Below are 24,497 nucleotides of genomic sequence, written 5' to 3' on the forward strand. Positions count from 1 at the left end.
GAGCAACCTGTGTAGGTCTTGGAGTGTGAGCGGTAGGGCACTGAGAAGTGCAGTAGAACAGAGGGATGTGGGAATACAGATCCATATTTCTTTGAAAGTGGTGTCGCAGGTAGATAGGGTTGTAAATAAAGCTTTTAACATATTGGCCTTCAAAACTCAATGTACTGAGTACAGGAGTTGGGATGATACCTTGAAATTATATAAGACTTTGAGGCCCAATTTGGAGTATTGTGTTCAGTTTTGGTCATCTACCAGTTAGAGGGTTAAGATGTAAATGTGATTGAAAGAGTGCAGAGAAAACTTATAAGATGTTGCCAGGACTTGAGGTCCTGAGTTCTAGGGAAAGGTTGAATAGGTTAGGACTTTATTCTTTAGAACATAGGAGGGGAGATTTGATAGAGGTATATAAAGTTGAAGTGTATATATAGGGTAAATGCAAGCAGGCTTTTTTCAATGAGATTACAACTAAAGATTGTGGATTAAGGATGAAAGGTGAAATGTTTAATTGGAATATGAGGGGTAACTTCTTCACATAGAGGGGTGGTGAGAGTATGGAATGAGCTTCCAGTGCAAATGGTGGATGTGGGATAGATCTCATTTAAGAGAAATTTGGATAGGTACATTAATGAGAGGGGTATGGAGGTCTATGATTCGGATGCAGTTTGATGGGACTAGGTAGATTACAGGTAATCCCCGAGTTACGAACGTCTGACTAATGGACAACTCGTACTTACAAACAGAGGAAGGAGTACGCCGTCCGCCATTTTAAATCAGATCGCGACACTGTCCGCCATTTTAGGTCGGATCGCGGTGCCGTCTGCCATTTTAAGTTGTTGCCGTTGACACTGTGTTGAGTGTTTAACTTTGTATTTGGCTTAAATTTTTCTTAGTAAGATTCAACCTGACCCTGCCGCACCCCCAACCCCATTCCGGTTGGCTGGTGGCGCAGTGAGATCTGCGCCGTGCTGGGTTGATGTCGATCCAGTGACTCCCGTACCAGCCGTGCCGGGTTGATGTCAAACTCGCAACTCGACCTTGTAAAAGAAAAACACTGCCACCTCCATTTTAAATTCCCACACGGAATATTGTGGATGATCAAATATTCAAACCCAGCACAGCCCCCACTTGTCCCATTTAGTCTGTCTCAGTGCGGTGGTCCTTAAGTTCTATTGACGGGAAGTGATTGCGATTGAAAATACAGCGTTTGGAAAGAGGTGAAACGCCATCGCTCATTAGAAAAGCGTTAGGCTACAGTCAGTCAACGATCAGAACAATTTTAAAGGATAACGGATAAAGTGAGAATAATTGAGCATGTGAAAGGCCCTGCCCCGATGAAAGCTACAATTATTACTAAGCAATACAGTGGTTTAATTATTGGAATACATACGTTTCTTAAGTGTTTTATATACATAGAAAGGTAAAATATATACTAAATATATAACTATACATACGTTTGACTAACTGACGCTAAATAATGCCGGATATACTTGTTCCGACTTGCATACATATCCGACTTAAAGACGGACTCAGGAATGGAACTCGTACGTAACCCGGGGACTGCCTGTAATGGTTTGGTACGGTGTAGATAGGCCAAAGGGCCTGTTTCTGTGCTATAGTGTTCTATGATCCTATGACTTGGACAGGAACTGCATTGGAAAGATTTAGAAGGTTATGGATGAAATCCTGGCAATGAGCATGCAGGATTATTGAACTTTTGCTTTACATTGCCCAACTTGATAAAGTTGGGTATGTGATTTCGTATCACTTTATCGAAATTGTTTATGAAATTGAGTGAATGTGTAGTCCCAATGCAGAGCCTTGTGGGACATATCAAATCTGTTCTGTTTGTTATATAAATAGAATCTATTTGTATAATTGCCCATTGCTTTTATTTTGTGCCATAGGAACACAAGAAATAGGAGCAAGAGTAGGTCACCTGGCCTGCTTCAAGCATTTTCCTAACTGACCTATGTCTTTTGACTTCATCTTTTTAAACCAATAGCGTTGTATTTACTGTTTTCCATTTCGCCAGAACCTGCCAATAGTCCAGAGAATTTTGGAAAATTATCACAGAAGTGCCTACTTATAAGTTCTACCTTTAGTACCATGGGATGCATCCCATAAGGATCAGGGGACTTGTCTACTCCTAGGTCCGCTAGTTTGCTCATCACTACCTCTTTAGTGACAATGATTGTATTGAAGTTCTCACCTTCCATCATATCCTCTTTGACATGTTAGACGTGTTCTCTACCTTTAAGGGCCACAAAAATTAGTCATTTAGGTTCTCGGCCATTTTCACATTACTAATTCCCCTTTCTCATCTTCCAAGGAACCTGCATTCACTATAGCCATTCTTTTCTGGTTTATATAATTATATAAACATTTGCTATCTTTTTATTTTGGGCTTGTTTACTTTCATAATCCATCCTCCTTTTCTTTGTCTCCTGCTGCTTATCTGATTTCCAAATCTGCCCAATGAAATTTGATTTTCATTCTCTGATTAACTTGAGATGTCTCTTATGAGGAGCTTTGAATCAGAATTAGATTTATTATAATTATGTGATGTGAAATTTGCTGCTTTCAGCAAAGTTATTATAAATTACAAAATAAAATAGTGTACAAAGAGGAATAATGAAGTTATGTTCATGTACCATTCTGTCATCAGATTTCTGAATGGTAAAAACTGTTCCTGTGTTATTGTGTGTGGGTCTTCAGGAACCTGTACCTTCTCCCTGTAGTGAGAAGGATGGTGAAGGATGGTAAGCGGTGTTCCTTTTAAAGTGTGCATGTGTGTGCGCACACATCTTTTGCTCCAAGCATGCAAAGGAATTTAAACTGCGCGCTAGAGATTGTCACCCTCTACCTCATTGACATGTTAGGTAATACTTCACAATTGTACACAATCACATTTCTTTTGCCGGACAGTGTTGGAGTTTGTAATGATTTGTCTGCAGATTTTAGACCTGGCTTATTTATACTGTTTTTTAATTGAAGAAATTATTGATTCACTATGTCAAATTCCAAAGAAGCAAAGAATGTGAAGTGCAAAAGAACTGCTAGTCCATTTAAAGTGGAATGGCTTAATGAAAGAGTAGAAACTACTAGACTGAAAGCTCATGATATAAGGAACGTGCAGCTACAAGAAATATTTTTGTACAATACAGAAACTGGTGTTACCTGTGTGTATTGTCATGATGCAAAAGTTAGAAACATAGAAAACCTATAGCACAATACAGGCCCTTCAGCCCACAAAACTGTGCCAAACATATCCTTACCTGAGAAATTACCTAGGGTTACCCATAATCCTCTATTTCTCTGAGCTCCATATACCTGTCCAGGAGTCTCTTAAAAGACTATCGTATCCACCTCCACCACCACCATCACTGACAGCCCGTTCCACGCACTCACCACTCTCTGCATATAAAACTTACCCCTAACATCTTCTCTGTACTTACTTCCAAGCACCTTAAAACTGTGCCCTCTCGTGCTAGCCATTTCAGCCCTGGGAAAAAGCCTCTGACTATCCACACGATCAGTGCTTCTCATCATCTTATATATCTCTATCAGGTCAACTCTTGTCCTCCATCACTCCAAGGAGAAAAGGCCGAGTTCACTCAACCTATTCTCATAAGGCATGCTCCCCAATCCAGGGAACATCCTTGTAAATCTTCTCTGCACTCTTTCTATGGTTTCCACATCCTTCCTATAGTGAGGCGACCAGAACTGAGCACAGTACTCGTTTAAGTGGGGTCTGACCAGGGTCCTATATAGCTGCAACATTACCTCTCGGCTCCTAAACTCAATCCCACGATTGATGAAGGCCAATGCACCATATGCTTTCTGAACCACAGAGTCGACCAGCGCAGCAGCTTTGAGTGTCCGATGGAGTCGGACCCCAAGATCCCTCTGATCCTCCACACTGCCGAGAGTCTTACTATATCCTGTCATCATATTTGACCTACTACAATGAACCACCTCACACTTATCTGGGTTGAACTCCATCTGCCATTTCTCAGCCCAGTTTTGCTTCCTATCAATGTCCCACTTTAACCCCTGACAGCCCTCCACACTATCCACAACACCCTCCAACCTTTGTGTCATCAGCAAATTTACTAATCCATCCCTCCACTTCCTCATCGAGGTCATTTATAATAATCACGAAGAGTAGGAGTCCCGGAACAGATCCCTGAGACACACCACTGGTGACTGGCCACCATGCAAAATATGACCCGTCTACAGCCACTCTTTGCCTTCTGTGGGCAAGCCAGTTCTGGAGACACAAAGCAAGGTCCCCTTGGATCCCATGCCTGCTTACTTCCTCAATAAGCCTTGCATGGGTTACCTTGTCAAATGCCTTGCTGAAATCCATATACACTACATCTACTGCTCTTCCTTCATCAATGGGTTTAGTCACATCCTCAAAAAATTTAATCAGGCTCGTAAGGCGCAACCTGCCCTTCACAAAGCCATGCTGACTATTTCTAATCATATTATGCCTCTCCAAATGTTCATTAATCCTGCCTCTCAGGTTCTTCTCCATCAACTTACCAACCACTGAAGTAAGACTCACTGGTCTATAATTTCCTGGGCTATCTCTACTCCTTGAATAATGGAACAACATCCACAACCATCCAACCCTGTGGAACCTCTCCCGTCCCCATTGATGATGCAAAGATCATCGCCAGAGGCTCAGCAATCTCCTCCCTTGCCTCCCACAATAGCTTGGGGTACATCTCGTTCAGTCCCGGTGACTTATCTAACTTGATGCTTTCCAAAAGCTCTTGCACACTCTCTTTCTTAATATCTACATGCATAAGCTTTTCAGTCCACTGTAAGTCATCCCTGTAATTGCCAAGATCCTTTTTTCGTAGTGAATACTGAAACAAAGTACTCATTAAGAACCTCTGCTATCTCCTCCGGTTCCATACACACTTTTCCACTGTCATACTTGATTGGTCCTATTCTCTCGTGTCATATCCTCTTGCTCTTGACATACTTGTAGAATGCCTTGGGGTTTTCCTTAATCCTGTCCGCCAAGGCCTTCTCATGGCCCCTTCTGGATCTCCTAATTTCTTTCTTAAGCTCCTTCCTGCTAGCCTTATAATCTTCTAGATCTCTATCAGTACCTAGCTTTTTGAACCTTTTGTAAGCTCTTCTGTTCTTCTTGACTAGATTTATAACAGCCTTTGTACATCACGGTTCCTGTACCCTATCATCCTTTCCGTCTCATTGGAATGTACCTATGCAGAACTCCACGCAAATATCCCCTGATCATTTGCCACATTTCTTCCATACATTTCCCTGAGAACATCTGTTCCCAATTCATGCTTCCAAGCTCCTGCCTGATAGCCTCATATTTCCCCTTACTCCAATTAAACGCTTTCCTAACTTGCCTGTTCCTATCCCTCTCCAATGCTATGGTAAAAGAGATGGAATTGTGATCACTATCTCCAAAATGCTCTCCCACTGAGAGATCTGACACCTGACCAGGTTCATTTCCCATACCAGATCAAGTACAGCCTCTCCTCTTGTAGGCTTATCTACATATTGTGTCAAGAAACCTTCTTGAACACACCTAACAAACTCCACCCCATCTAAACCCCTCGTTCTAGGGATGTGCCAATAGATATTTGGGAATTTAAAATTTACCACCACGACAACCCTGGTATTATTACACCTTTCCACAAACTCTCCCTATCTGCTCCTCGATGTCCCTGTTACTATTGGGTGGTATATGAAAAACACCCAGTAGAGTTATTGACCCTTTCCTGTTCCTAACCTCCAACCACAGAGACTCCGTAGACAATCTCTCCATGTCTTCCTCCTTTTCTACGGCCATGACACTAGCTCTGATCAGCAGTGCCACGCCTGCACCTCTTTTGCTTCCTTCCCTCTCCTTTCTCAAACATATAAAGCCTGGCACTCAAAGTAACCATTCCTGTCCCTGAGCCATCAAAGTCTCTGTAATAACCACCACATCATGGCTCCAAGTACTGATCCACGCTCTAAGTTCATCTGCTTTGTTCATAATACTCCTTGCGTTAAAATAGACGCATATTAAACCGTTGGTCTGAGTGCGTCCCTTCTCTACCACCTGTCTTTCCTCTGTCTCGCATTATCTCCAAGCTTTCTCTATTTGTGAGCCAACCGCCTCTCTCTCTGTCTCTTCAGTTTGGTTCCCACCCTCCAGCGATCCTAGTTTAAACTCTCCCCAATAACCTTAGCAAACCTCCCCATCAGGATATTGGTCCCCCGGGATTCAAGAACAACCTGTTCTTTTTGTACAGGTCACACCTGCCCCAAAAGAGGTCCCAATGATCCAGAAATCTGAATCCCTAACCCCTGCTCTAATCCCTCAACCATGCATTTATCCTCCACCTCACTCTATTCCTATACTCACTGTCACGTGGCACAGGCAATAATCCCGAGATGACGACCTTCGTGGTCCTGCTTCTCAACTTCCTTCCTAACTCCTTGTTGTCTGCTTTCAGGACCTCCTCCCTTTTCCTGCCTATGTTGTTGGTACCAATATGTACCACGACCTCTGACTGTTCTCCTTCCCACTTCAGGATATCATGGACACGATCAGGAATATTCTGGACCCTGGCACCTGGGAGGCAAACTACCATCCATGCTGCTTTCCTGCATCCACAGAATTGCCTGTCTGACCCCTTAACTGTGGAGTTCCCTATTGCTGCTGCCATCCTCTTCCTTTCCCTACCCTTCTGAGCCACAGGGCCAAACTCTGCCAGAGGTGCAGCCACTGTTGCTTCCCCCAGGTAGGCTGTGTCCCCCCCCCCCCCCCCCCCCCCGTCGTCAGTACACAAGCAGGAGTACTTATTGTCAAGGGTACAGCCACAGGGGTGCTCTCTAGCCTCTGACTCCCGCCCTTCCCTCTCCTGACTGTTACCCACTTATCTGTCTCCCCAGGCCCTGGTGTGACTACCTGCCTATAGCTCCTCTCTGTCACCTCCTCACTTTCCCTGATCAGATGAAGGTCATCGAGCTTCATCTCCAGTTCCCTAACACGGTTCCTAACGAGCTGCAGCTCTACGCACCTGGTGCAAATGTGACCGTCCAGGAGGCTGGGAGTCTCCCAAACTTCGCACATCCGACACTGAGCTGGAGAATTTGCAAGTGGGAAGAAGTGGAGTGATATTAGGAAACCTGACTTTAAAACATTATTTAGCAAGCAAATCACATATTGATATGCAAAAGCTCCGGTGAAAAAAATCCTTCATTGCCTGCTACGTGTGTTTTGTGAGATTACAGATGAACAAGAGTGAAAATGAACAAACCCAGAGGAGATTGAAGTTCTTATTGACAGTGTTTTGCGAGCTGTTAAAATGAATACCTCTATATATAAAATTCAATGTGCACATGTTGTCAATGGGCAAAAAAATTGCACAGCACAAGATTGTTGTACACTTGTGTTGATAGAAATTTACAAGAGTCTGATATATTGTGCAACATATCTCAGTGATAATAAACCTTGTTCTGCACCAAATCTCCTCAAACTCCGAATAAAGTAGAACATCTGGTGTGCCTTCTCTATGATTATATCAATGTGTAAGACCCAGAACAGATCCTCTGAGATGTTGATGCCCAGGAATTTGATGCTGCTCATCCTTGCCACCATTGACACCTCATGAGGTTAGGTGTGTGTTCTCCTAACTACCCCTTCCTGAAGTCCACAATCAATTCCTTTGTCCTTTTGAGGTTGTTATTGCAACACCCCTCAGCCAAATGATATGTGTCACTCCTGTGTGCCCTCTGAAAACACAAATAAAATATCCAGTGGTCGGTTTGTAAATTTAGTAGTCACTCTAGAAAATTTAACCTGGACTGTTGGCAGTCTGGTTCTCTGATCTGAAAATTTTTAATCTTTTCTTTCACCCTGATGGTAATTACTGACACTAGTAATAGTCTACTGACGGGTATTTGGATTAATCCCGTTTTTTATTCTTTTAAAAAATATTATTTCCAGCTTCTCTAAAATCATTCCCTAAAACCATCTCATTCCTTCAGCATATCGAGCGGTGTCCATGGAAAGAGTTTAAGCCATGTGTTCTATCTCCTCTTTTACTAATTTGTTTCTTGTCCATTCCTAACACTGATAGCTAATGCAGTGGAAGCTTTCTTTTGCTTTCTATGCTTTCTATGCCATTACTGGTTCTGAAAAATTTCTGTGACAGTATGCTGAATCCTTTTGGGGATGGATGGAAAGCAGATGATTTGTTATGAATTAGCAGCCAAAGTCAGAAAGAGAATGGACATGTTGAGAAAAATAACTAGAGCATAGAGTTCTGGCTGTGCCAAATTTTAAAGTAAACACAGGCTGTATTTTCAGTACCAATATCACTGAAGTTTGTGTCTCCCAATATTCTAATTGGTGACTGTCCTATAAACATAACATTTTGCATTTGGGGTTCAGCTCTGAACTGAATACTAACATGCTTAATAACAAATAGAGTACATTTTTCTATTCTTAAATTTTTAGCATTTTGTAGTGATGTAACTAAAGATGTACACTGTAGCATAGTGGTTAGCTGTTAGAACTGGGAGCATTCCAGAATTCAGAGTTCCAGCAACATCTGTACAGAGATTGTATGTTCTCCATGTGGGAGTGTAGGTTTCCTCCAGGTGCTCCGGTTTCCTTCCACATGCCAAAAATGTACTGGTTAGTTGGTCACTGTAAATTGTCCTGTGTTTAGGCTAGTGTTCAATAGGTGGGTTGTTGGGCAGTACATGTCATTGGGCTGGAGGGGGCCTGTTCTATGCTGTCTCTCTAAATAAAAGTAAAGTCCTTAGCCAGGGATTATCAAGGTATGTAGTTATGGCTCTAGATAATGAAATTTGCCCCATTTATTCAAGAAAAATGGAAATAGCTTCTGATGGGAATGTCAACAGCTCAGATATGAAATTTATTTGAGCTCTTTGTCTAGAGCATATCTTATGAATTTGGAGGAGTAAAGATAATTGCTGAAAGGGCAGGAGTATGGCTTTAACTGGTTTGATATTTTGTACTGTTCTTCCAAAATATTCCATTTCATTTTTTCAGGGTTTTACTGTGTCTTTAGAAAAGCACCTTCTTGGTTTTGATACTGGAGGTAAGTAGAATGATACTGAATTGGCAGTCTTATAATGACTGCTTTGGGAGCATTCTGTACTTAATTTGAATTTGGAAAAAGAAACACAAGCAATCATTTCTTTTATTATATGTTGCGTGTTGATATGATGGAACCTGCCCTCTCTATCCTCCCTCACTTTCTGTCACTCTCTCTCACCCCACCCTGCTGTCCCTCCACTTTCAGCTACTCCACTTACATCCACCTCAGCATAAAGGCAGAAAATCCATCACTGTGCAGTCAAACGAGTCGAAGGCCAGAATGTCTTGTTTCATAGTTGTTTGGACCCACTTCCCTACTATAAATTGACAATGAAAACTAACTCATTACACATTTGTTTTGAATGTTTGCAGTGAATGAACTGCAAGACAGAAAGAGTAATACCTCTCAGCATAACCTTATCCTTTTGCAATTTACACAAAGCCTCATTAATTTTAGTTTATTGTACAATTGTATTAATTATACATTCTAACACCCAATTTGCTTTTGCATGGACAATCATCTTGAATGTGTAATGATTTATGACTATAATCCAGCTTCTGCTCAGCAGCTTTGAGGCAATTCCGAGTTATGTTCAGGGTGGTGCTCTGAATTTCTGTGGGGAAAACATGGCAAAAGACAAACATTGTACATAGCACTTTTTTCTATCAAGTCTCATTACAGTAGATATAGATGCTGTTATTTTAGATATATGTAGTTTAATACCTTATAGTCAATCAATTTGGAATCCTGTGTGGTAGTGGGATTATTTTGAGGATTGTTATTTTCAGACGTATTGGCATTCTTGATATTGTACAAATGAGTTCTTTATATTATTGCACTCTCTAGATGGCCATGGTTCAAGCTTTGCAATGCCTCAGTCATTTCCATGTTTATGTCTTATCTGTATCTTCTCTGCATCAGTTAAAGTGGCTATGCCTTTTTTTTTGATTTGGGAAAAACTGAGACCAAAGAATTATTTGGTGGGTTTCACTGTGAAATTACTAGCCCCTATTGCAGCTATCAGATACATTCTATGTGGGCAGTCTCTAATGTTGTAGCATGAGCATCAAATTTTCAAACCTGGTAATTACTCCCCTCCACACCCACCCGCCCCTTTTTTCTTTTCTCACTCATCTCAATGCAGATGAACCATTTCACCCACACACTGTTTCTACCAGGACACTGCCCTATCTTCCTCCCTCCATTCCATGGTCTGCTGTCCCCTCCTGTCATATTCCACCCATCACCTCCGGCTGCTTAAATCATTCCCACTCTCTCCGTTCCTTGTCTGTCTAACACACTCTACCTGGAATAACCTTTATATTGGTTATCCATTCTCTACCTTTCAGTCAGGTGAAGGGTCTTGACCCTCTACATTGATTGTCCATTTCCCTCCATAGATGCTGCCTGACCCACTGAGTTCCTCCAGAACTTTGTCTATTGCTGCAGATTCTATTTGTCTACATTTTGAATTTTACCACTGATAGACAACATATGTACCTTCTGAATTTTGATATAACTATTAGTTTAATATTGATTTAACAGATGCCACTCTGAATGAAGCTGCAAGAGTCCTCCGACTGCTGCATATTGAAGAACTACGCGACCTTCAAACCAGGATTAATGAGGCTATTGTAGCTGTTCAGTCAATAATAGCAGATCCTAAAACTGACCACAGGCTGGGAAAGGTTGGAAGATGATCAAAAAGTGGAAGTTTGACATTCTCCACAGCTTTGTGATTTTGAAACACTGTAGATGCAAAGAACTGTTTGAGTCTGGATAACTTCACTAAAGTGAAATAAATATTAAAAAATCAAAAATTAAAAGATGACTTTATTGTCAAATTGGAACAAAGTACAAGAGTGTGCATAACAATGATTTTGTCTACTTAATTATGTTTTAGATGGTATATACACTTTACAAAAGGAAATGGATAGAAGTATAAAATTAAACTGTTTAGATTCTGTCAATTATTTTATGCCTTTACAGGAAAAGTAATTTGCATGGAACAACAGTAAATCTTATACTTTAGCATGAAACAAATACAAAATAATAGATTTTTTAAGAACAGATTTATTTAATCAAATATTTACTGGTGCATAAATCATCTGAGAATACTAATCAACATAATAGCTCACAGTGAATACTACAGCTAGAACGGCTTAATTTATTTTTCAGTGATAAACAGTATATTGATCATTTGAGAATTGCTTATGGAGGTGTGTGCTGCTTTTTCATCAGAATTTGTTTAAATTTCAAATGGAGGGTTAGCCTAATGTTTGTAAAAAGAAAATCAGTGCTGCTTGTGTAGAAGGAATCATTACTTTTCAATCCCCTTGTCCACTTTCATCTGGGTAGCTTGTCAATTGCTTGTAGAGGCATGGTATCAGGCAGCAGTGGTGCTTCCAAGAATTATTCAAAGTTAGACTGAAGAAACAAATATTTTCTGATTCTGTGAAAAATCTGCCTACTGCCAGGCTATAGCTTAAAGCACAACTCTTATCTAAAAGGCTACAATAGCTTGGGGAACAGACCTCCTTTGCAGCAATATAATTTTTATAAATCTGGCTAACTACTAATAGCATTTACATTAACCTAACAATACAGACTTTAGATCAAAGTTTCAGATGTAAATTGATCATAGAATTTCCTGGAAAAATCTTGAGGTAAGCATTTTTTAAAAAAAAAATTGAATTTTATATGAATAATCATTGTAGATTTGCAATAATAATAATTAAAAATAAGTCCAATCCCATTTGCACCTAGGGAGGTTAGTGCTAACAAACTATTTGGGTCCAATCTTTCAAATGTACCCACTGCATCTTAATGATAAAGAAAAAGTTAATATCAAGCTTCTTTCCATGCTATTTTAATTTTAATCTGCATCTCCTGCTCTTTCAACTATGCAATTGTCTGAACTCCAGTACAAAATGTGTTCTAAGAGATTGCTCTTCTGGGCTTCTCATCACGTTAATTGCAAAATCATTAGATATATTTACCGGTAATACAACTCCTAGTAACATAAATACTGCATATTACTAAACCATAAAAATATTTGAGATCACCAAAAATGAACTATCTAACTGCCAGAAAAAATATTTGTTTCCCTTATTAAATAACCTGATTTTTTTTTTAAAGCAACCATGGTTTGAAAACCTCTCCAATTGTTGGGAACACTTTGTAAGGACTTGGTGCCAAGTGGACAAGAATTTTGACAGGTTTTTTCCATTTTCATCTTCCTTTGAAGGGGTTTTTACACTTTAGGTTTCACTTTGAACAAATGCATCATTGTTGATACACATTTCTCAAAAATCCAGTTATTGCTTTGTTTCAGATTGCTGCCTATTTAAAGTACCCTTTCTAGTAAATTTTATCAAGTATTGGTTAAGTAAGAATATGTACAATAATCTGCAACTGTTTTTTGTGCTTTTTGTTATCACATGCTGTATTCAAACAACTAAAAATCTCTAAACTTGACCAGGCCAACAACTATATGGCACCTGGCTAATAAACTGATAATTATTGTCCCCTTTAGATGTCAAGATTTAGAAAGATGGTTAGACTTAAGGTGGTTAAGATAATATAGAAATGCGATAATTGAAAAGAAAAAGAATTTGTAAACTTAGAAAAATATTACTTCCCTAAAGCCTCTACAGCTTAAAGTTACTGTTCTTATAATTTCAAAATTAGAGGGCTCGTATGCTGGTATTTATACTAGGCAGTGATTGTCTAAAATTTAACAGTAAGTATGGTAGTGGTTTTCTTTTAAGTAATGAGGTATGAAAATTAACAAGAATAGTTATTCTGTTTTCATTTTCGTTTTGATTCTCTTACTTAATAGGGGGTAGTGAGGGGTAACGGAATTCACTTCTGTCTGCAGCACCCTAATCCAAATAGCACCCTCCATATGTAGAATGATGAAAAACTGTTGCCATTATCAGTAGAGACATTATTTTCTTCCTGCAAAAAAATTTCACAAAGTATCGATAAATCTTTTGATAAATGTCATTTTGAGAAATATATAGACTTCATTATAAAATTCACTGAACCTTCTAGGATGTTTGGTGGCATTGATTTTACAACCTTCAGGAATGCTTACTGATAAATATTTAACTATCTCTATAAACATGGATATTGTCCTTTCCTGATGTTGATTACTGTCAGCTACCTGGTGATTGTACCTTCCAATATTGCCATCAAACACACTGTGGAGCTGATTACATTTACTAATTTTAAACATTATACACAACATAAACATATTTGTAGTGTACAAGGTATTAAGGTAGGAATTGAAATACAAAAACCTAGAAACTACTTCATTAAAGAACAATTTCATAAGTTGATAAAGGTAAATTAAGGTTAGATTTAGGAGATGGCAATAAAACTATCAAACACAGTGGAACTGTTTGGAACTTGAATGGTTGAAGATTCAGTATTATCATAATTGTATATTATGGACTGAAAAACATTAGGAACTACTTTTAGAACAAAGTTCATGCTGTAGTTCTGCATTGAATAGATTTACTTTTTTTTTAAGCAAGAAGCTTTGTTTTTATTCTTACCATATGGACAACGAGGGTAAGCAACAGTTATTCCGTATAGATGTGATCTCTGATCGGGTAGGTACTCATCAGTAATCTGGCTGCCATCTTTAGGCACAACAATAATCCCATCTCTGAAAAATCACAAAGTTAAAGTAACAAATTGTATGCCCCTGCTGAAGTGAAGGATTAAGTCCATTTTCTTTAATATCCAAAAAATATTGTCCATGTTGATCTATTCAAATGGTTTAAATTAGCAATCCTTTATGAATCTACTTTTGTAAAACACTGGAGCAGGAGAGCTCCTTGGCTTCAGTTCCCTTTTCACAGATTTCTGCCCTCACCCAGCACATTGCTGCTATGTTCAGGACAACACACAAAATGCTGGAGGAACTCAGCAGGTCAGGCAGCACCTATGGAAATGAATAAACAGTTGATGTTTCGGGCTGAGCCCCTTCAGGACTGAAAAGGGAATGGGGAGGCCGCCTGAATAAAAAAGAGAGGGGGCGGGGGAAGAATAGTTAGAAGTTGATGAAGCCAGGTGGGTGGGAAATGTAATGGGCTGCAGAAGATGGAATCTGATAGGAGAGGAGAGTGGACCAGAGGAGAAAGGGAAGTGATAGGCAGAGATACTCAGCAAAGTTATTCCCCATTTACAATGGGTCTCACCAATATAGAGGTGTGCATATAGGGAGCACTGGGCACAATAGACAACCCTTGCAGATTCACAGGTGAAGTGTTCCCTCACTTGTTTGGGGCCCAGAATTGAGGTGAATGGGCAGGTGTGGCATTTAGGCCACCTGCAAGGATGTGTTGGGAAGGAGATTAGTGAAGAGGGTAACATGGAAGGAGCAATTCCTATGGAAAATGGTGGGAGGGGTGCTGATGTAACAATATGGAGATGGCAGAAGTTGCGGAGAATGATGTGTTGGATGTGGAGGCTCATGGGGTGATAGGTACTCTATCACTGATAAGATAGCGGGAAAGTGGTGTGAGCGTAGATGTTAGGGAAATAGAGGAGATGCAGGTGAGGGCAGTATCGATAGTGGAGGAAGGGAAATCCCATTCTTTGGAGGAGGAGGACATCTTTGATTTTCTGGATAGGGAAGCTGCATCTTGGGAACAGATGTGGCAATTTGTATCTGTTGCTTTGGATTCCCAGCATCGGCAGACTTTCCTCGTGTTTATGCTATGTTCAAAAGTTGAACCCAATCACCTCTTCCTCAGTAAGCTTCAGAATGTGGTTTAGAACATTCTCCTGAGCTCCTATTTCGCCATCTCTAATCAGCTAATCACTAACCATCCTTGCCCTCCGAGAAATAATCTGCTAAATATGCCCATTTAAGCACGTGCAGGACATTAAAACTGGATTAAAAACTTCCTCACATCAATATTTTGAAACTCCTGCCCCTGAAGCATAGCAGCAGCAAATTACATGGGAACAAGTATGTTCTCCCTTTACGTATCATGACTGGAACTCAACAGCACATGGAAACCCTTATAGTCTGCAATTGTTTAAGGCGGCATCCAGTTTTGGGGAAGTGGTCTGGAATTTTCTTTAAATGAAGTTCTTGTCAGAGATGTATGTACCCCTTGATGAATTTCAAACTAAATCTTGGATGTTCCTCACCAAGGCAAAGTAGTGCTGACAATGTCTGCCATTTGGCATCACTTGAAATGCCCAATGATCCCTGTGTGTGTGTATATTATGTATTATTTATATATATATATATACACATACACACGCACGATCTGGTTCAAATTTTCCTTATGTGCATCACATAAGCTGCACAATCACATTTGGCAGTAGGGTTTTTAAAAAGAATTATGTAGCACACAATGCATTACATGAGAGTTCCTCATTCAGTGACTTAATTGTTCAGGATATCACTATTGATTAAATAAACCAATCTTCACAGTGAGTTTGTTGTTTAAAATAGTGCCCTGGTTTTGGATCTGACAAATATCCACAACATATTAAAACCATGACTTTACATTTAAATCAATAATTCAGCAAATGTGTTTTTTTTACTCACCTTCTCCAGTCTGTGTAGTAAAAATGGTTTGAGTAGGCAACAATACTGAAAGGATAGTTTAGACCACTCTGCACTACTCGTCTTCCTGTCCCATCTGGAAATATGCACTCCAGATATTTGGTTCCTTTTCATCGTAAAAATACAAGACATTTTTTATACTTGAGCAGCAAATTTCAGAAATGGAAATATACTATTGTATTCTACAGTTATGTCTTAAAATTAGTTATTTTCCTTTTAAAACCAACTTATTAAACTTACCAGCATCAGCCCAGCAGAGTTGTGAGGAAAATGGGTCAAATGTCAACCCATTGGGCAATCCAATATCATTTTTAACTAATATCCTTCTATTAGTTCCATCTAAATGAGAAGTTTCAATTTTAGGAGCTTCACGATTCCAGTCTGTCCAGTAAAGGTTACTGGAAAGAAACCAGAGGTGTGTTAAGATTTAATTCAAACCAGTCCAAGTATCTAATCTAAAAACAGTGAGACCCTATCATTTAGTATTTATAAAACCAACCATTATCTTCTGAGGTTATCTTAAAAGGAAACATTTGTTAGCCCCAGGGGTTGTGTAATTCCATTGGAACATTGGTGGAATGAGCATTCTTTGCAGATCAGCACACTGGAATGTAAATGCCCTTAATCCTAAAAACAGGATTTGACATTATAATATTGAGTGTAGTAACATCTGTACGACATGTTTCCAAATCATATAATTTAGATTGCTATCATATGTTAAAACATTTTGTAGAAATGCTGCTGTTTGCTTGACAACTTTTAAAGGTGTAATCAGGATGTCTATATAGGCTTCACATGCATGCCTATCTGGAAATTAAACATCCCAAGTATTTTTTTCTAAAACTTTATGGAAAATTAAACTTGAAGCTAAATTTAAATCTGTGAACATTTAGAGCTTCGGGTGAAACCTACCCACTACGAGAGTCCACTACAATTGCTCTGGGATTTACCAGATCAGTATCAACAAGAACTCGCCGTTTGGACCCATCGATTGCAGCTGTTTCTATTTTATCTAATCCACTATCGGTCCAAAACAGGTTTCTGCGGATGTAGTCTATGGTTAGTCCTTCAGGACTAGTCAGTCCTAAAATGGAAGTAGAAGTAAAAGGTAGTATAAAACATTCAATATGTACCCTATCATTCAGAAACTGTTAATGTATTTTCTTCCATCATAGTATGGGCATCTCCACTAACACAGACGTCACAGTTTTTTTTTTCACTTCTTTTTTCCCCATCAGCCAGAGTTTTAAACAGTCTTTTCAGGCAATGGACTGATTCATTTGCACTTCTTCCTTTTCAATATACAGCATTTGCTTTTCACAACGTGTCCTCCACCATTTTGGGATAGTTCACAAGACACACTGAGCTTGCCTGCCATTTTAATTCCCTATTCCACTCCGGTTCTGGTCTCTGCCTTTGCCTTCTGCCACCGTTCCAATGAAGTGAACTAATTTCAGTAGGAAAATTGAAAGATTTGTAACTGAGATGAGGATCAGCAATGTTCATATTGAACAGAAAAGCACACTGAAAGGCCCTACTGCCATTCCTATTCTCTGCTTCTACAGAAGCTCTTGTATATTAATCTCATGTTGTCCCTTTAGATGACTACATTTCTGGAACAATGAACTTGCTGTACAAGTTTCACATTTTAGAGCTATATTTCTAAATTAAAATTAATGCAAAAGAAAAAATTTTCTCTCCTGTTCTCAAGACAGTGAATCAAGTTGGCTAAAATTCCACAATGCTGGACAGTTGTCTAGTTTTTCTAACAATTGGGCATTCTCATGTTCCACGTCTGGACCCAGCAAATTGATAGGGTATTCATCCCGGGTCTGATTGTGTCTGCTTCTTGTGCACATACTTCAGCAGAGCACACCGACACCGGTGATCAGGATGGGGATCGGAAGGCAACTTTTTCATCTGTCAATTTATGTACTTATGGCATCCTCCCTCTTTTCAGAGAGAACTACTCCGGCCCCAATAGTGAATTCAATACAAAAGAGCTGGGAAAATGTAGTTCAGAGTGGGATAAATTAGTGCACTGTTGAAAATTTAAAGATATGTAAGGACTTGATAGGGTGGATGTGCAAAGGATGTTTCCTATGGTGGGGGTATCTTGAACTAGAGGGCACAGCCTCAAAATTGAGGGGTGACCCTTTAGAACAGAGGTTTGGAGGAATTACTTTAGCCAGAGAATAGTTAATCTGTGGAATGCTCTGCTACAGACTGCTGGAGGCCATGTCCGTGGGTTTACTTAAGGCGGAAGTTGATTGTTTCCTGATCTGTCGGCATCAAAGGATATGGTGAGAAGGCAGATGTATAGGGTTAAGTAGGATCTGGGATCAGCCATAATGGAATGGTGCAGCACACTCAACAGGCTTAATGGCCTAATTCTGCTCCTATGCTTATGGTCTTAGTATATTTCAATATATGTAGCAACCATTAGTGGAGATGCAGCATGGAAGGATTTCCACAACAATTAAGAATTTAATACTCTACTGGATGTCTTAACTCTTAAAGAAATGTTAATACCCCTAAAGATAACTTATGTTCATTATGCCTATTAAAGGATAATCTTAATGTCAATTTTCTTTAAAAATCCTATAGCAGTTTTTCTCTCACAATCAGGATTTTGTATTTATCTAATACAAGAGCACAATAATTTTCTAAAGCAGAACTACTGAGAACTAACCTGTATTAATGATTATTTCTGGCTCTGCACCAGGTTCCAAACTAACTCGATTGATAGTTCGGCCTGCAACATCCGTCCAATAAACCATCTTATCCCTGCAGTCATAGTCAATACCAATAATAATTGAACCCTTGGAAAGGAAAAACAAACCAAAAAAGGTTAATCATCTCATAGACCAATAGCTGGTAAATTAATATAAATAAACTTACTCTGGGCAAACTTACAGATCTGTAAGGAACTAGAGAATGTCACATCAATGGTAGTTTGCAATAAACAACAAACTGAGCACTGTCAATGGAACCTAGAAGTTAACGTGCAGCTGCTGCCACTTCCTTTCTATGTCCTTACCAGAGTTTTTCCACTTAGATTATTGATGTCCAGTTGTAAGAATTAATTAAAATATCAAGTACATAGAGGTAATGATTCATTGCATTTAAAAACAAGGGGGAAAATTGCAACAGGTGTATAATACGAACTTTAATCTGCTCAGTTCATTAGCGGTTGCCTGCACCTATCAACAGCTCGTTTCAGTTTCCTCTGGAATGACGGCAAAGGAATTGGGGGGAGGGACAGAGACAGACTGAGGGGTGAGGAGGGAAGAGGCAGCAAGAGAGTCAAATTGTGCTGAAATAAAGGACTACAGCATGGCAAGGCTAGTAGACCCACTGCCTGACAGCACCAGAGGCCCACAACCATGGTTATTGGCTTGGTGGCGTTTGTATATACTCTAAGAACATAGGTCTCCTCAGTGTGCTTAGGTTTCCTCCCACATCCCCAAAGATGTGCAGGTTGCTAAGTTACTGCAAATTACCTTTTGTGTGTGCAGAATCAGGGAGCTGATGAGAATGGGAAAATGTAAGTAAGTGGCTGATGGTCAGCACAGGCTTAGTCGGTCGAAAGGACTGTTGGAAGCCCATGACTCTAGACAAAATATATAGAAAGCCATTCGGCCCCTTCAGCCTATTACACCATTCAGTGAAATTGTGCATGATCCTGTGCCTCAAATCCAATTTCCCAGCTATTGTCCAAATCTTCAAGTTCAAACATCTAATGCTTAGTAGTGAATGGGACTGATTAGTTTACTCTGAAACTGGTAACAGAATCAATGGGCCAAACATCTTCCTTTCAATAGCATAAAGAAACGTAAAAAGGGTGTAATCCCAGCCTTTTAAAAAAAGCTTACAAGTCCTGCAGTTACAAATATTTTCAGTCCCAGTGCTTGGTCTGATTTCTTAATAAACTTAAGTGGAAATTAATTAACTATTTATACTCATCACAGAGTTGAGAAAAGTCACACTCCACTTTCCTCTCTCCCATCGGTGAAGGAGCTATATACTAATGGAGACACTTTTAAAGTAGATACTTTACATGAAGAGCTAACAGGCTCTTGGCTTCCTCTGTGTTTAGCCGAGTACCATTCAGGGGCAGGTACCCAATGTGCTGTCCCTGAGCATATAAAAGGAAGACCCCTGTGGGTGGCGCAGTCACAACCGATGCTGTAGTTGGCTGAGTGGTGGGAGGTGCAACAGTTGGTATACCTGGTAATACAGAAACAGGTGTAAACTTGTGTTTATAAATGCACCATGGTTGTGATACAATTTCATTCAGAGACAACTAGCAAGAATCATATTTTATATATGTATATTATTAATATAGAACATTTTCAACATTTGTGAGCCTTGGCTCAGTTTTGCAGCCCTCTCATCTAAAGACTGTTCAAGAAGTTCTGTGAGTTCAGCAGAAAGCCCAGGACACTATTTTAATAAAATTTTCAGGGAGCACTGCCGTTCAAGGTGTCATTCTTTGGATGCAAGATGCACATCATTCAAAGAGTAAGCTGTGCAACGGTGAGGAGAGGTCGTCCTGGTCTCATGCAAACCAACATGACCAAAACCAATTACAGTACTCGGCCATTATTTGTTGCTGCTTGCAGACAGTGATACAAAAGTGGCTGTTGTTTACACCTGACTGTAATTCAAAAGAATACTTAATGAATTTCATTGCATTTTGGAATTCCTTAAGCTGTGGAAGGTACTATATGAATGCAGATTCTTTCCTCCAAGAATAAAGTGCCCTGATTTCACATTCTGAAAAGCACATATTAAAGCCTTTACCAGATATCACTTTTCATTATAAGACCATAAGATTTTGGAGCAGAATTAGGGCATTTGGCCCATTGAGTCTGCTCCGCCATTTCATCATGGCTGATCCAATTTCCCTCTCAGCCCCAATCTGCTGTCTTCTCCCCATATCCCTTTGTGCCCTAACCAAACAAGAATCTATCAGCCTCTGCCTGAAATATACATAAAGACTTGGTGTCCACAGCTGCCCGTGACAAAGAATTCTACAGGTACACCACTGTCTGGCAAAATAAATTCCTCCTCATCTCTGTTGTAAAAGGATGCACCTTTGCACCTCTATTCTGAGGCTATGTCCTCTGGTCTTACTCTCCCACCATAGGAAACATTGTTTATACATCAACTCTATCAAGGCCTTTCACCATACGATAGGTTCCAATAGCAAACCCTCATCCTTTTTCCTTTGCTATTAAAAAACTTAACTTTTACAACCAAAGTAAAAGATGCAAGCTCTCACATGCTGGTGGAGTGCCAGGTTCAGTCCGCGTTCCTTGAATTTCTCGACCATCTTTATCCACACACCAACAATAACCACTGTTTCCATGGCACTGCAAAGGACTGAAATCTCCAAACTCTGTGCACCGAGGTACATACTGGTCATCAGCTGGTCTGCCACCATAGTGTTCCAGAAGGCTGAACCTCCAGCGCTCACACACTGTCTGCGGACGCTGTAAGGGTTCTGGAATACATCACATGATTTTGTTAAAATATTGAATCCACTTTTTGTGCAACAACACCTTCTTATAATAACTTAATTCATAGTCATACAGCACAGAAACAGGCCCTTCAACACATATAGTCTGGGCAGCCTCATTGACCTGCCTCTAGACCCCATAACCCTCCCATCCATGTATTTATCAAAATCTCTCTCAAAATGTTGCAATCAAACCCGCATCTACTACTTCTATTGACAGCTCATTCCACATTATTGCCACCTAAGTGTAGAAATTCACTGATGTTCCCTTTAAACACTTCACCTTTCACCCTTAATCTACAACCTCTAGTTCAAAATAAATTTATTATCAATGTATGTATACCATATACAGTGTTGGCACGTGGCCAAGTGGTTAAGGTGTTTGTCTAGTGATCTGAAGGTCGCTAGTTCGAGCCTTGGCTGAGGCTGCGTGTGTGTCCTTGAGCAAGGCATTTAACCACACATTGCTCTGCGACGACACCCGTGCCAAGCTGTATGGGCCCTAATGCCTGTGGAGAGGGGAGACTTGCAGCTTGGGCAACTGCCAGTCTTCCATTTAAAAAAACCTTGCCCAGGTTTGCACCCTGGAAACTTTCCAAGGTGCAAATCCATGGTCTATCGAGACTAACGGAGGCCTACACACACTACACCATATAGAGACTTGAGATTGTAAACAATAGTACAGAGATAAACAAAGAAATGCAATAGAATCCATTAAAAACCACATACAACAAAGACCGACATCAGCTAATGTGGAAACAAAGAAAACTTGTAAATAATTTAGAAAAGTAAACAAATAATACATGGAACATGAGCTGCAGAATCCCCAAAAGTGAGTCCACAGGTTGCAGGGTCAGTTTGTGCTGAGACGAGTGGAGCCAGTCCACTGTATGACAACATCCACTCTCAAATGGGGGACCATAGACTCCTACGCCCTCCACCTGATGGTAATAGCAGGAAGTGAGGGAGACAGGTCAAAGTCAAGCAGGTGTGATAAGCTCAGGTAGGAGACCTTGGCTGGCACAAAGTAGTGGGGCTGACTGTGGTTCATTTTCCTCTCCTGGACCCTGACGCTTTAATCTGGTTTGAAGTCCACTCCAGTGACAGCCGTCCTTCATCTTCAAGGTGCCATGCCTGCATTCCCAAGAGTCAAGTTCACCAAATCCTTCAGGAGATTGTAAAACTGCTCATTCACTTAGTTCAGAAGTACATTTCTTGAAGGGAAATTACAGGCTGTGTATTGCAGCAATCAGAGTTCAGAACCTGGAGAATATTTAATAGCTTTTGAGCAGTCTACCAAATGTCGTTGTATATCACCAGCACTATTTTGGAGCTCTAGTCTCACCCAACCTAAGTGGAAAAAGCCTGCTTGCATTTACCCTATTACCCCTCAATTTTATACACTGCTATCAAAGCTCCTCTCATTCTCCTGTGCTCCAGGGAATAAAATCCTAACCTATTCAACCTTTGCTTATAACTCAGGTCCATAACTCCAGCAATATCCCTGTAAATTTTCTGTATTCTTTAAAACATATTGGTATCTTTCCTGTAGGTAGGTGACCAGAACTGCACACATTAGGCCTCACCAGTGTCTTGTTCAACTTGAAGTTTTTGAAGAACTACCACCAATGTATCATCTGTGAAAGCAGAGGAGCCAACGCACTTGATCATTTAGGATGGTGGTGAATATTGGTAGCTCGGGTTGAGGAGTTTGATGTTGTGGTGTTCGCCGAGTTTGGTAATTAGCTTACAGACGTTTCAATCGCCCATCTAAGTGACATCCTCAATACACTGTTGTCAGTCTTTCTTTCAGGGAGTGCTTGTGTTTATACACCCCCCCCCCTCACCCACCCCCGGTTTGCTTGCTGTGGTCCTGATTGGCCGCCCCTTCAGCTAAGCGGGCCAATAGAATCCAAAGGTCAACTAAAGGGGTAGTCAATCGAGACTGAGGCAAGCGAACGGGTCTGGGGGGGGCCACTATATAAACATGAGCACTCCCAGAAAGGCCAGCAGCTGTGTGTGAGGATGTCACCTCAACTGCTAGCTAACTGCCAAGCTCAGCGAACACTGCAACATAAAACACTAGACCATTGTTATGCCACAATTAAGAACGCTTATCGTGCCATCCAATACTCACACTTTGGGAAGTTCAGGCACCTGGCTGTACTTCTACTCCCACCGTATAGGCAGAGACTAAAGACAACAGCACCAATGGTAAGGACCAAGAGGTATGGTCAGGGGAGATGGAGGAGTGCTTACAGGACTGCTCTGAGTCAGTGGACTGGACAATATTCAGGGATTCATCTTAAAATCTGAATGAATACAGTACTCCACAGTTGTCATCATTAAGACCTGTATGGTTTTGTGTGTGCCAACAAGAATGTACCAGATATACCCAAACCAAAAGCTGTGCATGAACCAGGAGATTTGTAGTCTGCCAAGGGTTAGATCTGTGGCATTGAAGATTGGTGATCCAGAATTACGGAAGTAGTCCAGTTACAACCAATGGAAGGCGACATTAAGAGCGTGAAATCAATTTTGATTGAGGTTTGAGGTGGAATTGGATGCATGTCATCTCTGGCAGGGTTTGCAGGCTATTATTTCTTACAAAGCCAAACCTAACATCATGAGTGGCCGTGCTGCTGAATTCCCAGATGAGCTTAAAGCCTTTTACACATGCTTTGAAAGAGAGAATAAAGCTGCATCCGTGCGAATCTCTGCAGCATCTGGTGACCCTGTGATCTCTGTCTTGGAGACCAATGGCAGAACCTCTTTCAAGAGAATGACAGGTCCTAACGGTGTACCTGGTAGGGCACAGAAAACTTGTGCCAACCAACAGGATGGAGTTTCAAGGGCATCTTTAATCTCTCACATGCTTCAAAAGGGTGGCAATCATACCAGTGCTCAGGAAGAGTGGGGTGAGCTGCCTCGAGGACTATCGTCCAGTTGCACTCACATCTACTGTGATGAAGTGCTTTGAGAGATGGGTCATGGCCACAATCATCTCCTGCCTAATCAAGCATCTAGATGCCCTGCAATTTGTCTAACACCTCAACAGGTCTACAGCGGATACAATCTCACTAGCTCTCCACTCGGCCTTCGATCACCTGGACAGTAGCAATACCCATGCCAGCCTGCAGTTTATTGATTACAGCTCAGCGTTCAACACAATCATACCCTCAGTTCTAATCAACAAGCTTCAAAACCTCGGTCTCTGTACCTCCCTCTGCAAATGGATCCTTGACTTCCTCTTTGGGAGACCACAGCT

The 24,497-nt window shown here is 40.5% G+C and overlaps 2 protein-coding genes across 2 annotated transcripts in view; one reads left to right on the top strand and one right to left on the bottom strand.

Annotated features, from left to right (window-relative positions):
• The window catches only part of rtraf (RNA transcription, translation and transport factor), a 50,245-nt gene extending 39,275 nt beyond the window's left edge, over positions 1–10,970 (top strand). Inside the window, exons 7-8 of the mRNA XM_073039837.1 lie at positions 9,062–9,110; positions 10,656–10,970. Of these exons, the coding sequence (XP_072895938.1) occupies positions 9,062–9,110; positions 10,656–10,810 (204 nt within the window). The 3' untranslated portion in view covers positions 10,811–10,970. The remainder of the gene's footprint in view (positions 1–9,061; positions 9,111–10,655) is intronic.
• An 827-nt stretch (positions 10,971–11,797) lies between these two features.
• Positions 11,798–24,497, bottom strand: part of nid2a (nidogen 2a (osteonidogen)) — a 246,002-nt gene continuing 233,302 nt past the window's right edge. Inside the window, exons 27-34 of the mRNA XM_073038982.1 lie at positions 20,993–21,214; positions 19,766–19,935; positions 18,398–18,527; positions 16,618–16,789; positions 15,946–16,103; positions 15,688–15,811; positions 13,673–13,785; positions 11,798–13,070 (exon numbers count right to left, since the gene is read on the bottom strand). Coding sequence (XP_072895083.1) covers positions 13,060–13,070; positions 13,673–13,785; positions 15,688–15,811; positions 15,946–16,103; positions 16,618–16,789; positions 18,398–18,527; positions 19,766–19,935; positions 20,993–21,214 — 1,100 coding nt within the window. The 3' untranslated portion in view covers positions 11,798–13,059. The remainder of the gene's footprint in view (positions 13,071–13,672; positions 13,786–15,687; positions 15,812–15,945; positions 16,104–16,617; positions 16,790–18,397; positions 18,528–19,765; positions 19,936–20,992; positions 21,215–24,497) is intronic.

This window comes from Hemitrygon akajei, chromosome 3, assembly GCF_048418815.1.
Source record: "Hemitrygon akajei chromosome 3, sHemAka1.3, whole genome shotgun sequence".
NCBI classification, from domain to species: Eukaryota; Metazoa; Chordata; class Chondrichthyes; order Myliobatiformes; family Dasyatidae; genus Hemitrygon; species Hemitrygon akajei.